The 18430-nt window shown below is 42.2% G+C and overlaps 1 protein-coding gene across 9 annotated transcripts in view; it reads left to right on the forward strand.

Moving 5' to 3' along the window:
• Positions 1-18430, forward strand: part of dock6 (dedicator of cytokinesis 6) — a 152200-nt gene that overhangs the window by 24779 nt on the left and 108991 nt on the right. For all 9 annotated transcript variants that reach the window (XM_078531490.1, XM_078531492.1, XM_078531491.1 and 6 more), the window contains exon 2: positions 17130-17220. In XM_078531490.1, the coding sequence (XP_078387616.1) occupies positions 17130-17220 (91 nt within the window). The remainder of the gene's footprint in view (positions 1-17129; positions 17221-18430) is intronic.

Consider the following 18430-nt stretch of genomic DNA (forward strand, 5'->3'; position numbering starts at 1 on the left):
TTAGCTCCTGTCATTCACTTGGAACCATTTAAGCTGACATTTTTAGTTTATTGTACTAATATGTTAGAAGTTGAGAAATGAAGTTAAAGAACTGCAAGCACTTATCACTAAAGGATACATACTCTTTCCATTGAGGCAGCATTCATTGTACTGTAGCTACCTTGAGCAGTTTAACTAGAAAGGCAGGTGACCACATCCCATCAGGTTAGTAGCTTGAGTAGCTTACGTGACCTCCCTCTCCACTTTCACAATTGGTAAATTTCCAGTCTCAGCCAGTCTATCTGATAAAATTGGCACCAATTGCCAAAAAGTCAACCTAAGCCTCTTCACATTAGCAGAGGTCTGAAGATAGCAGTTCAGTCCTAAGAATTGTCTGTAGCAAGTGAAGTGTGTTGGAAAAGAGAGCAACTATGCTCTTGAATAGAGTTCTGAGATCTGCTCTGAATGGATGTTTTTGACCTTTGATGTAATTTATTGCTTCAAGGGTGCAATTTGCCTGCAGTAAAAGGCTTCGTCGGTGTTGATTACAAAATAATCTTCTTGAATCTGATTGAAGCAAAGCTGCAATATTTTCCTAGTAAGACGTCCTGGCACACCTGGTTATGTTCGAGGCTAGAGTCCAATCCCTTCACAGTAATCAGTGCAGTTACTGTTGGGTACATCAGAAGCAGATGCATCTTAAGTGATATCAGAAACTAATATTTCATGAAAATTTAAGTGGTTCGCCAACTGCCTCAATTTTTAAAAGGGTGCTTTATGTGCTAAGTTTAAGACTCTGCTAATATTTTCCCCTTGGTGGTTTAAACTTGTGATTTTTGGTGCCAGCTTTAAATAAGCTTCCCCACCAAAATCTAACTGTGGTAAGCTTAAAAGAACTATAGCTTTGCAAATAGTTCTAAGAGCATAAATGATTTATTACGCACTAAAATATGAGAGGGAGAGGCATGGTACGGTACATATTAAATAATGGATTGATTTTAGGCTAGAATCTAATTGAAGGGTTGGGGACAATTTTATTTGGTGTAATGGATCCTTAGAATGGAACCAAGGTACTTGGTTTCCTTTGGCTGGGGATTGGATGATGGATTCTAATGGCCAGCTGACTTTATAATATTGAGTGTGTAGAAGTCCAAGGAGTTTGATGACATAGCTGCATGTACAAGAAAGCAGCTGATTACTATGAATTATTATTATGCATACAAAATGCATTATGAATGATGGAGTTAATTGTGATTATTGTAAGACAAACTAATTTTATTTGTGCCTGGACCTTTCTGTGCTTGGCCTGTTTAATATTAGATTCCCACAGCACCTGATTTAGTTGCTGGTAAGCTTCTAAAATTGACTGGATATGAAGACAGGCAGCACGATATGTTTCTGATTTCTGCACTAATGTGTTGTTAGTTTCATTGAGGTTTGTGACTTCTGTATTAAAATGACTGGGTAGAAACTGGAAACTTTTTGTAGTGTAAAATTGTAATTAATTTTGTTTCAATTCCCATTTGAAAACTGCTCAAAGGTGATTAGATTTTGGTGCACCATCTCCCAGATACATGTGCATGTACAAATTCTACAATGGAGCACAGCACTTACGCATTCAGGCACACAGGCTAGTCAAAAATGTCTGAAAACATAAGATGCTGTGTTGGAGCCATTGTTTCAACTCTAGGGGAAGCCACTCAGGCACAGTTCTCCCTATTTTAGATCAATTGCCTCATAAATGTTTTAATATTTTTCTTTCACTACCTTAACCTTGACCAGTCTGGGTACTAATTACTTTTTGAAGTGTTGCCTGACCTCAGTCTTGAACTTGCCCTTTATTAGTTTGTACTTCCGTACCACTGTCCGGAAGTTCTTCTTCAAGCATGTGTGTTTTCTGACTCTACATACTAAGACGTCAAGGATGAAAGTGTTAAACCAGGGCTTCCCGAACTAGGAACGTCGGGCCGTGAGCTCCTTCGCAGCAACAATGGCTGTCGTGGAGTTCGGACTGAATGCTAACAGCTGTGAGGCTCCCCCCTTTAAAGGATCCTTGCATTTCTGTAATGGTGGGCGCGGCATTACTGACTGATCTTTGAGGCCTGACTTCTGCTCCCAAAAAAAGACAATGAAAAGGTTATCCTACCCACATACAAATTAATTTGTAATTTTTTTCTTGGGTCTAATTTATGCTTGCAGGACAAGGCAATGCATGTTGAAGATCTTTCTATAGGTGCTGTTGATGTGTGCTCATGTGTTGCCAAAAGGGCCTCCTCTACCTACAGGGGATCCTGATTGTGATTGTTGGTTAGGACAGGCTGGTATTGCAGAAGCGTGAGCCCTTCTACCAGCTGCCCCCCCTGCCGAACCTAAATCTCGAAGTGCACCATGTACATTATATTAATTTTTAGACATTTAACTGCTTCCTCTTTTTGTTCTCCCAAGTTTTCCTGCAGTATGAGGCAGGCTGGGGTTAAGTGGATAGACAGGTGACAATAGAACAGGAAATTGGTGAACAAACTGGGCAAAAAAAAACATTTTGAAACAAAAGTGCATTTGTGATGATCGAGCAACTGCACCATTGATGCAGGCCCCTGAATTTCAGAATTAACTGGAAGTGGTTTCTGGATATGAATGGCAAATGAGATGTTGGTGCCACTATGAAAATGCCATGTTTGACAGAAGAATGTCTTGGTAACTTGTGCTTGTTGGAGCGATGTTTGTGTTATGTTATTGCACAACAATGTTAGTCAGGCAATATTGCTATGTATTATCAAACCATATGACAAGCTGCACCCAGTTGTGTTATCATATGTGTGTTTAGTATGCATGGGTACTACATGCCATATCTCTCTGATGTTTCAGGTGTTCCCTCTGTCCTATGTTCAGCTCGCCTGAAATTTTCAGACTGCTGCTCAAGCACACTCTCATTTTGAGTGGTATTTTGACCTCTTTAACCCTTGTGTTCCACTGTTTGTTCGTGGGGTTACTCTTCAGTCGTTGTTTCCAAGCCAGATGGCAGTTGATAACAAGAGTGAAAGAAGCATTTAGCAAAATGCTGAACTGGTTGATTAGCTGAAAGCTTAGCTTGTCAACAGGTGTTGATGGTGAAATGTTACATTTGGAATATGTGCATTTAAGGGGCTGCCTTTTAATTTGTCTCTTGATTTATTAATTTAGTTTAATTGGTTGTGACTCAAAAGAGTTACAAATTGCAAAGTGTAAATGAATGGTCACTCAACTTGACACAGAAAAAGAGCTGTGATGAGACCAAAGAAAGATCAGATTTTGTTAGAGATTTTTAAATTCATTCATGGGATATGGATGTCACTTATTACCCAGCTCTAATTGCCCTTGAGAAGGAGATGGTGAGCTGCCAACCAGAGAGGCTTGTTGTGCCGTTTCAGAAGGCTGTTAAGAGTCAACCACATTGCTGTGGTCTGGAGTCAGACATAGGTCAGATCAGGGAAGAAGGGCAGATTTCCTTCCTTAAAGGACTTAGTGAACCAAATTTTATTTCATGAAACTGGCTGATTGTCATAATCATCATACCAGCTTTTCATTCCAAATGTATTTAATTGAATTTAAATTCCCCAGTGGCCAAAATAGGATGTGAATTAATTTCTCTGGATCGTTAGTCCAGGCTGCCGGATTGCTAGTTCAGTAACATAGCTATACGCTATTATCATGGGGCATGGTAACATAATCACTATGTTATCATATTCCTATGGCATTGGAGAATTGTAGGGACTGCTACTGTCTGAAGTCCTGGTGGGAAAAGAGAAAGAAAGAAAGAAAGAAGGCTAGAGGTACAGCTCATTGACTTGATACTGAGGAATGCTTCATAGACAAAACGGCCACTGGCACCATGTAAATGGACTCAGGTTAGAGGCACTGCTAAGGCTTCCACATTTTGGATAGCAGATAGTAGCTGAAAAAGATAATTTCACAAGAAAATTTCAGGTGGTATCCACGTAACATAACATAACTAATTTTCAACGCAGAGTAGTGTGCAGTCACTTGATTATAAATCACTAATGGTTTTTGAGTGTAGATTTACAGCAAAGTAACTTTCTGGGTGTCATCAGCATTGGATAATGCATTTGCCTGTTAATTCTGGAGATATGGGGTTATGACACCAGTTGCTGAGAGTATTAAGAGGTCAAACATACCCACTGACTCATGGGAGACCTGGCTTGTGACTGATCAAAATGGATAAGGCACATTCAGGAAGGCACCGAACACATCGAGAGCCGTCGTCAGGAGTATGCAGAGGCAAAGTCGAGTTGTTAGAGGGAGTGCACAAACTTTCAAACAACCCATCTACCTGACCCTTCAAGCAATGCCTACCCTGCATGGACTTATCACCCTTCTCTGTGGAGGCTATGGAATCTGTTGCTGGGATAAGGGAACTGGATTCAGTAGCAGAAATACCTAGATAGATAGTGGTCTCCCAGAATCAAACTAAATGGAACCAATATAAAAGCAGTTTGTAGCTTAAATCAAAAATGATCTCTGCCCTGCTGAATTCTCTGTGCTAAATCAAACAGGGTGTTGGGATCTCCTTCCTGGTTTAACCTAAGCAGGAAAGCCCTGATTGATTTACTGTCCGTATGCCCAGAGTAAAAGCCATGGATTCACTCTGGGGCATAAACATACTACACGCCCACACAGTGAATTAAACAGATTCAGTGTCTTGATGTTACTACAGATGGTGGCCATGATAAACCAAGGCTGTGAATGGCAGGAAGCAGGCAGTGGTTTCCTGCCAATAGCTTGACTGATAACAGTTGAGCAGAACACATTGTGAGAGATCCTGCCTTGTTGACTTATTCCCATGGTTAACTCATTCATTGCCAAAATTGGAAGAATTGTTATGGACGGGCCTGGTATTTTGAGTGTTCTTGGTGGCTTGCTGAAGCTTCCTACCTAGTGTCGTACTAAACCATACATACAAGAAATGACTAGGTCACACAAATCAGTGTAGCGTTTAGCCTCGGTTGGAACCTCATTTGGGGTTCTTCATTTGGCGTCATTCAATGCCCTTGGATTACAGAAGAGATAATCAACCAGAGTTCCTAGTCTTAATTGTTACCTGTGGCTCCTGTGGTTTAGTGTGCACATGCCAGCAAAGATTGGATTAGACTCAACTGTGAATCCAAACCTTCCAGTGATTAAGTAGCTTTGTGACCCTCACGGTCAGCTGAAAATCAGCTGAGACCGTCTGACACAAGTTGAGTGTCTGATCAGTGTAATAGATGAGTTGAATAGAGTGTGCTAGTGTGTGAAATTGAATAAACCAGTCTACTAAATTCAGTGAGTGAATGCACAAGAACTGAATGCTAGTGGGATGCTGTCTAAATCCTTTAATTAGTGGCTGAAATGTTCAACCACTTACTTAAAAATAATGAATACCCTTTTTCTTGTATATTTGAGGTAGAGGAAGAGTCCCTTTGCCTTTATATCCTTCCTGTACCCACAGGCGATATTTGCGTTTGATTCCTCTTTCTCTGCAGTCTGACCCACTTTCCCATCAATACAAGTGTTCAGTGTGGCTCACATTATGTATCAGAAATTTACTTTGGATCTGTCATTTGGACATATGCAAAACAATTAAGATTCTTTAAAATCTCTTCTATTGGTTGCCTGCGTTTTTCAGCTTTTGCTTTGAGTGTGAAAAAGGATGGAAAATCAGTATAAAAATGCCCGTGTAAACTCAAAGAAACAGTTAAATAAAATTTTTATTTTGAACATAGAAGTCAAGAAAACAAGGGGAAAAGAAATAATCAAGCAAATTGACAGCTCACGTGGGGCTCATCATCAGACTTTCATTTAATTCAATTAAAAGCAATGTTTAATGTTGTGGTCCCAGTTACTCCGCTGCCACTATGATAGTGGGATATTAAAATTGTTGGGAGATTATTGTGAGGGAAACAGTTGTCGTCTTGCTTTTATCAAAGGTGACCTAAGACCACAGCCTGCAGGGCCTATCAATGTGGTAACTGTATTCATGCACTGCCGTCTTTGAGGCATATCCAACCAGGAGTGAAAGACTGGTGTGTACTGCATAATAAAAAAAACATGCTCCTCATGTGATTCCCTAAAGATAAATGCAAATTGCACAGCCCTTATTTTTATTCCTCACAAAACTCAAATGTAGAGAGGATTACACATAATGTGCATAACAGAATGTCACACGTGAGTTTACAGATATCTCATATGCATTGTGGCCTGGTCTCTGGTCCTCTTTTTAGTAAGAAAACAATGGGAAACTTTCAAAGTAGGTTCTAGCTTTCAGGAGGAAATTCTTTTTAACCAGTTCATCACCCAACATAAATTCCAGGAAATTAAAAAGGTAATTATAAAATATGAGTAGGAATAGACCAAATGTCCCCTCGAGCCTGCTCCACCATTCAGGACAATCATGGCTGATCATCGGCCTCAACTCCACCTTCCCACTTGCTCCCCATGCTCTTAGATTTTTGATCCCTCAGGGAATCAATCTCAGCCTTAAATATATTCAATGATGTAGCATCCACAAGCCTCTGGGATAGAGAATTCCAATGATTCACAACCTTCTGAGTGAAGGAATTTCTCCTCATCTGTCCTAAATGATTGGCCCCTTATCCTGAGACTGTGCCCCAGTGTTGTGGATTCCCTAGCCAGGAGAAACAACTTCAGTGCCTACCTGCTGACCCCTTTGGAACCTTGTATGTTTCAATTAGATCATCTTTCATCCTTCTAAATCCTGGAGAATAATGGCCCAGTTTACTCAGCCTGTCATCATTGGAGAACCCTCATCTCAGAAAACAATTTAGTGAACCTTTGCTACACCGCCCCCAATGAAATTATCCTTTCTTCAGTATGAAAACCAAGATTGTGCACAGTACTCGAGGTGTAGTCTTACCAAAGCCCTGTACAATTTTCGCAAGGCTTCCTTATTCTTGAAATTCAATCCCTTGCAAAAAAAGCCAACAAGTCATTTACTTTCCTAATTGTTTGCTGTACCTGCAACTTTGTGTTCATTGTAAGATTGCACTGAACATCAACATTTACAAGTTTTAAGCCTTTTACAATATATTTTGCTTGTTTTATTCTTACTATCAAAGTGACTAACCTCTCTCTTCCCCACATTATATTCTGTCTGCCACTTTGTTGCCTACTCACTTAACCTGTCCATATCTCTTAATGTCCTTACAGCTTATTTCCCACCTAGCTTTCTATTGTCAATGGAAATTGGTTATAAACTGATTTTAAACCCTGGAAGCAATGTTGAGGGGGGGGTGTCAAATGATGTGAACACCTTGTGCGTAAGGTGAGTGAGTGCCCCTTTTACTGACTGTGCAGATGAATCATCAACAGAAAGCTGTGGCTTGTGTTTGTGGGAAGTTACGAAAAGGCCTTGTGTTTATACACAGACTCTGATCCAGTCCTGAAGTTGCATTTTTCACAGAACACATTGAACGCCAATTTTCTTTCCTCCTTCGTCCTAAAGGGACTAATTTCAAGAGGGAAAGAAATTGGACTGCTAGCTGTGCCAAAAAAACTTGTGGGAATTCCAGTGCAGGCTTTCTTCTCATCCCAGCAGTTTATGTATTGCTTCATATGAAAAATCAAAGGGTCTGTTTCCTGGAAGGGATGGCATTTGAGTTACCAGTTCATCATGTTAGGAATATGTTGGTAAGAAGCCACTAAATCCAGTGTGTCTTTAGGAGGTTTGAGCTAGATTCCTGGTTGGCTTGTCATGTGTTTACAGATGGTTTTTTAGTGCATTGAAAGCAAAGCATTTGTTTTTCTCAATGAGCTGGTTAGATTTTAGGAGGGTTTGATGCACCAAGAAAATTATATGAGAAAGCATTATCCATTCCTTGAGTCTTGCCAAAGAATGAATCAGTTCCTGTTGTAAAACTAAGCCAATGAGTGAAGGATTCAAAGCTCTCAGCCTGACTCGCTGTCCTCAGAACAGGTTTGACAGCCACAGCTATTTCTGTTGTGTCAGTGGCCCAAGGATGCACCCCCCTGTTATGGTACATCTAAAAGTGCTGAGCTTAGAAGCTCAGGATGATCTTGAGCTCCACGAATCAGTCCTTCTCTGGCTGCTTTTCCCCCTTTTCTGTGTTCTGAGTCAGGAACAGTCATGGTTTTATTGCACCATTGCCCCACTCCAGTTGCTTCATGAATGATGTAATTGCATTGCACAGTCACCTGGCAGTGAATAATCAGTCCTGGTAATAGGTGTTCATTCATTGGGCAGGTTTTATTATAAAGTGGGCTGAAACCTGAGCAAGCTCAACATAACCTTGTTGCTTTTGTTTGTGATTCTGGTTAGTTCAAAACCTAAGATCTGATGGTGGAAAAACTTTTAATATGTGAAAACAGCTTCAGGATTTGTGCTCGGAATGGATTCTGTTGTTACCAAACTTGATGTCTTTGGACACGTCACTGGAATTATGAATACTTGAACGTTCAGTAAATAAAAGTTGGCTCCATAAATGTGTGAGTGTTGGGATGCAGGCTTTTAAAACTCAAATTTGACAACTTGCCCATTAACGCATTACTGAGAAAAATCACTTTCCATTTGTTTGGAGAGAAGGTAAACCCAATTGTACGTAAAATAGGCAGTGAGTTGGTCCAGCTGTCTCTAATGAGAAAAATAACATTGTAGCATCACTGTTACGTGCTATTTTCCACCATTCTTTTGTGAAATTTACTGGAAAGTTTATTTTTATAAAAGGAAAATTACAGGAGAGTATCGTGAACCACTGTGCTCTCTAAAGGATCAGCCTTTGTTCAATTGATAGTAGTTGCCTTCTCAGTCAGAAGGTTTTGGATTCAAGCCTGAAGAGACTTGAGCCCATAATCTCACCTGACATTACAGTGCAGCACTGAGGGAGCGCTGCAGTATTGGAGGCGCCGTCTTTCAGATGAGACGTCGTACTGAAACCCTGTCTGTCCTCTCGGGTGGACATGAAAGACCCTGTGGCACCAAGGCCAGGAAGGGAAATCATGAGCCCTGGTGCCTCTCCAGTTTCTGTGCCCCTTATTCCCCACCCCACGTCCCCCTCCACCTTTTAACCCTCCCCTTCACATCCTTCAGGTGCCCAGAATTGGGAACCAAGAAGTCACAGTGGTGTTGAACTGTTTTATGTAGGTTTAGCAAAATGTATTGGCTTTTGGACTCTATGCCTCGATCTATAAATACCATTGAAAGCTCTGGTTTCAGTATGATATACTTTACAACCACTCTTTTGTCAGACAATTACAGACATGTTCATTCATATTATGCAACCAGCTCTGCTTCTTTGAACCAATATCTAGACAGCAACATCCAAAGACTTGAACCACACGAGCACTGCAAACATCAATCCCATGTACAAATGAGAATATCTTGCACTAACAGTGACATATTATATTGGCACATGACACCTGCTTTCACTTGCAAGTTTAAAAATGGCAAAACCTTCCAGTAAATTAGCACCAACCATTCACCTGCAATATCGTGCTATTTCTATTCACACCAAGTGGGCTTTGTTAACAGAAAAATTACACTTTGCATTGAGTGATAAGTACTTTCTCATGTTAAATTGAAACTAACCACACTTAAAAACACCCAGCATGGAGCATCTAATAGAAGAGCAAAGTACTGCAGATGTTGGAGTTCTGAAGTATAAACAGAAAGTGTTGGAATTACTCAGCAGGCCAGGCAGTATCTTTGGAGGGAGAAACGGTCAACGTTTCTGGTCCATGATCTTCTTTAGTTCTGATGAAGGGTCGCTGACTTCTGTTTCTCTCTGCGCAGATGCCACCAGACGTGCTGAGCATTTCCAATGCTTCCCATTTCCCTTGGAGCAAAAAAAAAACCCTTTTGCCAACCGTCCAAAAATCAATCAGACTTCCTGTGAACCTCTCATTTCCTTTCAGTATGAAAGCCAGCAGCAGCTGCCTGAGACCTGGTTTGGCGCAACATTAAGTTGAATTTCAAAAAAAGTTAGGTTATGAAGGAAACATAAACAACTAAATCAATGCCAAAGCAATAAATTGATTATTTCAAAAAAACGAGTAATTAATAAAAATGACAATTAAAAAGTGCCAACCAGCAGAGCTAACTAATAAAACTTTTTTGCTTAAGAAGCAGAGTTGCAGAGAGACAGACTAGTCCTGGTCAAGTCCCGGTGACAAGGGGAGGGGACTGGAGACAAACTAAGGAGTTGCTTTTACCCTACACTGACCTTGCGTTTGCCTCATACTGACGCATACTCCAAGCCGGCCTCAGCGGAATTCATAAGGAAATGAGGGTCATTGTGTGGTTAGGTTTTTGTGGAGGGAGGTGTGTGTGTGTGTACCTGTGTGTGCGAGTGTGCGCCCGCAACGAGCAGTGTGTGTGTCCTCACAAGTGGCCCGTGTGCACACGCACCAGCAGCGAGTGGCCACATGGGCACGCACATGCGCATCTGTCTGGTTGACTCCCATTCGCAGGGTTCACACACTTCCTCCTTTTGTTCTCCCTCCTCTTGCTCTCACTCTTTCTTGTGTGCACCATGGTTAAAACTTCTGAGTTAGGATCGCAGAAAACCACCTGTCCCTCACCCCCCCCCCCCCCCGCCCCCCCATCTGCCCATCTCTCACCACACCCCTGTCCCCCTCCGCCCGTCTCCCCGTCCCCCTCCACCCGTCCCCCTCCACCCGTCTCCCCGTCCCTCTCCGCCCGTCTCCCCGTCCCCCTCCGCCCGTCTCCCCGCCCCCTCTACCCGTCTCCCCGCCCCACCTGTCCGTTCATCCCTCCGTGCCTTCCCACTCCCCACATCAGCCTGTCTGTCTCACTGTGCCCATAAGCTCAATAGCAGAAGGGGGCACGAGAGGGCGGACATAGACTATATCACCACGTTCTAGTTATTGTACAGCTGTTTGTGGGAGCTTGCTGTGCTTAAATTACTGCTGCATTTCTTATATTACAATAGTGTAATATTTCCAAGTTTGCTGATATCATGAAACTTGGTGGGAATGTGAGCGATGAGGAGGATGTTAAGAGGCTTCAATGTGATTTAGACAAGTTGAGTGAGTGGGCAAAAGCATGGCAGATGCAGTATAACGTGGATAAGTGTGAAGTTATCCACTTTGGTAGGAAAAACAGAATGACAGAGTATCCTTTAAATGGTGATAGATTAGGAAATGTTGATGTACAAAGGGATCTGGACCCTCATATACCAATCACTGAAAGCAAGCATGCAAGTGCAGCAAACAGTTAAGAAGGCAAATGGTACATTGGCCTTCATTGTGAGAGGACTTGAGTACAGGAGCAAGGATGTCTTACTGCAGCTGTACAGGGCCTTGGTGAGACCACACCTGGAGTATTGTGTGCAGTTTTGGTCCCCTGATCTAAGAATGGATATACTTGTCATAGAGAGAGTGCAGCGAAGGTTCACCAGACTGATTCCTAGGATAGCAGGATTGTTGTATGAGGAGAGATTGCGCCGACTAGGCCTGTATTCATTGGAGATTAGACGAATGAGAGGGCATTTCATTGAAACTTATAAAATTCTGACAGGGCTGGACAGACTGGATGCAGGGATGATGTTTCCTCTGGCTTGGGGGTGTGGTGGGGGGGGCCTAGAACAAGGGCTCACAGTCTCAGGATGCGGGGTAGGCCATTTAGGATTGAGATGAGGAGAAACGTCTTCACTCGGACGGTGGTGAACTTGTAGAATTCTCTACCACAGAGGCTGTGGAGGCCAAGTCACTGATTATACTTAAGAGGGGAATAGATTTCTAGACTCTAAAGGTGTCAAGGGGTATGGGGAGAGAGCGGGATTATGGCGTTGAGATAGAGGATCAGCCATGATCACATTGAATGGTGGAGCAGGCTTGAGGGGCCGAATGACCTACTCCTGCTCCTATTTTCTAAGTTTCTATATGACAGCTGCTATACAAATGCAGGCTTGTTTGATCTTTGTGTGTGACAACTTTGATATAATTGCAACTCATGGCTGCTGATGAGATCTGGGAATTGTAGTATTTTACACAGTTTATGTTAAAGCTGCTGCACTATTGAGACACCTCTTCCTGCCCCTTGACTGTACAGTGTAAAGATGAGAACCTAGGATTTTCATCACCATTTACGGGGGACTCCTGTTTAAAGATGTGGATTCATTCTTCATATGGTTTTCTGTTTGACTTGCTTGCATTTTCTGCTGCGTTCTGTGGGAGCAACGTGATACTATCAAAGGATAACCACAGAGCAGTAAAGTAGTTATTTACTTTAATGGTCTATTCTAAGATTTTAAATCAAAAAAATGAAGCTTGGAGCCTAGGATGTGTCAGCCCAGTGTCTTGTCGAAGATTTTTTCAGTGCTTATTATTTGAGAGGTCAGGATAGATTCCACATTGCCACTTATAGAATTATTGAAAGGAAATGGGCAAGATGGAGAAGGGACAAAAGTCAAACTCAAAATGGCTCTAGTGCTTGTTAAATTTTTGAGCTCCGTTAAGTGTTTAAAATCATTGCAATATCAGTATGAGGCATACAGAATAAGGTCCCAGGGTCACTGCTCAAGCTGAGATGAGGAATGACACTTGGGAGTAGTATGAGGGAATGGCTAGTGCTCCCGGAGAGAAATGAGAATGAGAAAAGAATCAGCCCCTTGAGGAGAGAAAGGAAGAAAACTTAAAAGAATTATAAAATGAAAAGTCCCTCTCCAAAATGGGTGCTGTGTCCTATTGACTCCCTCAGATCTAGTAATCCTCTGCAATTACGGTTTTTAAAGATGACCAATTATGATGAGAGTTTTGGGCACAATCATGTTCTTGTTGAAATGGCAACTGTCTCGTTGAACCTGGCAGCAGAGTCCACATTAGTTAGTGCTCAAAATGCAACATCAATTATACAGCACCTAATTACAAATGATTCTGCAGCGTAAAATGACAGTTGTAATAACCCCAGGCACTATTATAGGGGATCCTTTAAAATCTTTTGGTGCACCTCTAATTTGCATAATTGCACACAAGCAGAATGAAGTAGAACAGTTTTAATTGATAAATACTCAGTTGTTATTCAAAACTAGTGATATTCAAATACTGGAACCCGTCATAAAAACGAGCCAGCTTCATTGTGTGTTTTACAGAGTAAAGCATTTATTATTCAGTGTTTAGTTCTCCTTTCAAAGTCTTATCAGCTATTTCGTGTAGGACTGGATTTGAGCGCCTCAATCCCCAGTCTCCTTTGTGTATCATGTTCACACCTGCTGGCTCACTAATGAAGAATTTCAATTTTCTCTAGTGTAACTTGTTTAGTTGTTTGATATTCAGCTGATTGGCACAGACATTTGTCAGTACCTGGGCTGGTAAGGATCACTTTTAGTATGGGGCCAGTGTTGTATCTGAGTCAGTTAACTGTGTCTTTCTTTTGCTTATTTTCACTCCAGCTGGCATAAAGTTGATGAGATAATGTTCAGTGAGATCCTCTGCTCTTCAGTATCTTGCCATTCATCTAGGTTGAGTCTAGGCAGAGTGACAGCAAGCCATTCTGCTATGGAGAGTATCGCAAAGCGGTTCCCCTTGCCCGATATCCAATGTTCATAGATTTTTCAGCGAGGTACTGGATGGTGATCAGGAGGTGGAACACTGCATAAGTTCCTCCCTCCCCACCCACCTTCCTAACCCAGCAGGAACACATTGTACCATTTCAATCTGTCATAGTTGCACATCTGAGACTGCCTGAGGTGTATGTCACTGTGCTTCCTTTACCAATGAGACCAGCTCAGGATCAGAGGTGTAGTAGCCAGCCATCTAGGAATGGGCCCAAACACATGAAGATTTAACACTGAAGTGAAGTGGGCTGAGTCCATGGAGGGATTTGAGGTCAAGGATCTTGAAATTAACGCGCTGCATGATGGGCAGTTTAGTGGAAATGGTGAAACTATAGCCGGTTCCTGTGAGATGAGGCAGTTTGATTTAATGGAGATTCCTGTTGCAGAAAAGTTAACTTGTTTTTGTTCACTATTTCTTTGAGGAAGCTGTACTGGTGGACTTTGAACTAATTGGGCTGTTTGTTTATATGCTGAATCCTTGACTTGCCCTCAACATTTGAGGGGCGGGGAAACAGTGATTCTGTGCAAAAACAAAAATACCTGGAAAAACTCAGCAGGTCTGACAGCATCTGCGGAGAGGGATACAGTTGACGTTTCTAGTCCGTATGACTCTTCACCAGAACTAAGGAAATAGAGAAATGAGATGAAATATAAGCTGGTAGAGGCTTACATAAGATACCTTGTTATCTGTTATCCGTCCTGAAGATGAGTCATACGGACTCGAAACGTTAACTCTGTCTTTCTCTCCACAGATGCTGTCAGACCTGCTGAGTTTTTCCAGCAATTTTTGTTTTTGTTTCAGATTTCCAACATCCGCAGTATTTTGCTTTTACCTTGTTATCTGTAATTGCTGTCACAATCTATGGCAATAAGTGCAAAGTGTTGTAGACCAGCTGTCTTGTTTTGCTTGGTATTCTAGTGACTGACACATATCTATCTGTAATTGATGGGTTCACACCTGCTTCAGGCTAGTCTGGGCTAATTTTTGCCGTGTCCTTTGTCTGGGCTAACATATGTCGAGCAGCCTTTGCCTTACAGGCTCCTTCCTGATACCTTTTCATGGCTAAAACCACTATTGTCATCATGCTATGTGACTGCTATCCTAGGTTACCCTTGCTAATAAATGACAAACACATTGTACATTTTAACAGTCCCATGTGGGTTATATGCCAGAGTGTCAGAGAGATGGGAAGATGTTTTCACCCTTCGAACGTGAAATTGTTGCTGAATCCCTATTTAGTGTACATCATGTTGTTGTCAATCTTGTTAGTCAAAATGAAAATAGCCCTGTTTCTGCTTTTGACAGTACTTTAAATACAAACCTAGCCCCTTTAAACTGGAGCTATTTTGCAGATGTGGAGTTGGCAAGTTGCATCCTCCATGAAAAGTGGAAGTGGCCAAAACATTGGCTGGTATGTTCTCAGGGCAGTCATTATCAGCATGGCCTTACACTACATGTTGAGACGCATGGGTATTTTCATATCGTTAAGATAATGATGTAGGAAAAAGCCTGGTCAGTGATACCTGATAGAAAGCACGTGGGTTGATTTTTTGTGAAGATGGGATCAAAGTTTAGCTGTGCCACACCTCACAAGCTGCTGACACTCTATTGGCGAGGCTTAAACCTGAAGGAATAACTACCTTGGCATGGTACTGGAGGGCTGCTGGTACCCATCCAGCAAGATTCAGCAACTTCACAAGAAGGAAAGGGATTGGGAAAACAAAATAAAATATGGCAGCGTGACAAAGGTGCTGGATTGCGTATGCGAATCGAGTGCAGAGGCTGGTTCCTTACGAAAAGGCACCTGGGAAGTTGGCGAGGGCAAACACAGCACCAAGTGGGAATCTCAAGGTTGCATTTGGGCAAAGGGGACATTGAGTTCTGTTTTGATGCTGAAATATGGCTTTCATTTAGATGCTGCTCCAGATTTTCATTCAAGTTAATTAATGAATAACCTGCAAGTGCACATTTAGTCCGCCATTTGCAGGTGCGGCATCCCCTGGATCGTTTTTTTGTCCCATTTGAGATGATAAAATATTTGAAGTAATTACTTGGCAAGATGTAGATCTATACTAAACAGACTAAGGTCATTCTTGGTTCTCCTTAGTCATTATAAATGTAAATTATTATACCTGACCTTAACCAATTCTCTGATATGCAGGGGTTATGTTGATGTTTGTACAAGTGAATCACAGAGTTGTTACAGCATAGGAGAGGGCCATTCAGCCTATTGTATATGTGCTAGCTCTCCATAGGAACAGTTTATCTAGTGCCACTCCCCCACCTTCTCCTTGTAGCCCTGACATTCTTCCTTTTCAGATAACAATCCAATTTCCTCTTGAAAGCTTTGATTGAACCTGCCTCCACAACACAGTCATGCAGTGCATTCCAGATCCTAACCACTCACTGCGTGAAAAATCTTTTCCTCATATCACCATATCTTTTGCCAATCACTTTAAATCTGTGTCCTCTGGTTCTCAATCCTTCTGCCAGTGGGAACATTTTTTCTCTGTCCTGTCCAGGCTCCTCATGATTTTGAACACCTCGATCAAACGACCTCTTAACCTTCTTTTCAACATGGAAAGCTGTCCTAACTTCTCCAATCTATCCACTGATTAGAGATCAGTAACTGAAGTTCATCACCCCGAAACCATTCTCGTGAACCTTTTCTGCACCCTCTCTAATGCCAACGCGTCCTTCCTAAAGTGTGGTGCCCAGAATTGGGCGCAGTTCTCAAATTGAGGCTCAACCAGTGTTCTATATATAACATAACATCCTTGCTTTTATACACCATGCCCCTATTAATAAGGCCTAGGATGCTGCATGCTTTATTAATCACTCTCTCAAGCTGTCCTGCCACCATCAGTGATAATGCCATTGAATGTCAAGGGGCGATGGCTAGATTCTCTCTTGTTGGAGATGGTCATTCTCTGGCACTTGTGTGGTTTGAATGTTACTTGCCACTTGTCAGCCCAAGCCTGGATATTGTCCAGGTCTTCCTGCATTTGGAGATGGACTGCTTCAGTATCTGAAGAGCCGTGAATGGTGCTGAACATTGTGCAATCATCGGTGAACATCCCCACTTCTGACCTTATGATGGAAGGAAGGCCATTAATGAAGCAGCTGAAGATGGTTGGGCTGAGGACAATACACTGAGGAATTCCTGCAATGGTGCCCTGTGGTTTATACTCCACACAAAGTTGTTTCAATCAGAGCCTTGGGAAGGGAAAGATAGAGAGGTCTTCTAACTGCTACATTTCCTAAGTACAACATGACATCCAGTGGAGAGGAAGATGCTTGGAAGTGAGTCAATAATCTGTCCCTAAGGACGGGGCTGCTGCAGAGGTTTATAAGCGGTGCTAAGTGAAATGGCTGTGATCAGAGCAAGGCGGGGTCTTCACAAAGAGCTCCTCTATTTGCTGTGTCTTCATGTCAGAAGTTTTAACGATCATCCTTGAGAGCTCTAAACTCAGTCAGTGTTGGCTCGCTGAGTTCTGACCTTATATGGGCAATTGCCAGATTCTCATCGTTGTGAAACCTCATTCAAATTGTCATTTGCTTTGCAGGACCGTGGCAGCTGAAGTCAGAAAGCAAGTGTCCAGCCAATATAGCAGCTCGCCACAGCTGTCCAAGAAACGCAGCGGCTCCCATCAGTTGGTGAGTATCTGGCTGTTCTGACATAACCTTGTGAGTCTGACACAAGACTGTGCCAGATTGTTGTTTGGGAGAAAGGGAAAAAAACTAGAGTCAGCTTTGCCAGTAGAAAAATGCAACAATAAACACAGGGCTACCTGTTTGAGTAGCAGCAACTACACGTACAGAACTTGGAGTTAACATTCCCTCATAAGAAAGTAACTTGTAACCTTGCTGCACCTTCAGAGGTGTATGTGTGTTGTGCATATGCATAATGTGCTGGCGTGAGAGGCGTATACAGGAAGAGTTTCAGATATGATTTTAACTTGTGTGAATCAATACATTTGCATCAATGGGTTAGTCTAAATACTACATTTTTACTGAAACCACTGCTTAAACTTAGTTTAATGCCCAGCAGATTTTGTACATGGCTCACTTTTATTATTTATATTCTTTCACTCATCCTGTGATGTTTTCCTTTTCTCTCCATGTCTTCCTGTCTGACAGAACCTTCCTCAGTCAAGTCAGTAATGCAACAACTAACTTGTCTGAGATTGCTCTTTAGTGCTGACTGAGGGACGGCTTTGGATTGCAGGCCCGTGTCCACTAAGATTACGCCTGCCTGAACTCTCTTCCCGTAAGAGCCTTAGTTCCAGCATAAGGAAGTACACTTTTTGCCCCATCATTTGCATTAGATTTGACTCCAGGTCCCAGAGGTGAGATGTCAGTGTATAACCCATTGTCCCCCACCATCCCCTCCCCCAGGTCCCTGCTGAATTATTATTGCCCTCACTGCTCAGTTTGTTTTGGAGAAGAATGTAGGTTTTGTTACATTCCATCATGGCCTAAGAATCACTCTATGGGCCCCTGGGCTACTGTGCTAACATGAGGTTGCAGAAATCTCTTTGTGTAAATTGGCAGGAAACAGTAAATTCCAGACAGTGAGTGTATTGTAGCCTGTTTTTGTGTTTGTTTTCTTGAAGTTGGACAGAAAAAATCTTGACTCCGTTGATAGTTCTGTGACTGACCTGCCTTAGGCTGACCTGTTTTCCCACTGCTCCCATCACACACAGTGCAATTTTCTATTTTACTGTTGCTGCATTGCATTCCAGTACTGTCCAGCTGAGGGAGGGACTAACTGCACCCAGAAGGAATTCAGGAGCCCACTGTATTTGTAAATAACAGATGCATCCCTTTCCACAGAACTTTGAGAAGTACCAACTAATGAGGAATA

The sequence above is a fragment of the Cetorhinus maximus genome, chromosome 28, assembly GCF_964194155.1.
Source record: "Cetorhinus maximus chromosome 28, sCetMax3.hap1.1, whole genome shotgun sequence".
Lineage (NCBI taxonomy): Eukaryota > Metazoa > Chordata > Chondrichthyes > Lamniformes > Cetorhinidae > Cetorhinus > Cetorhinus maximus.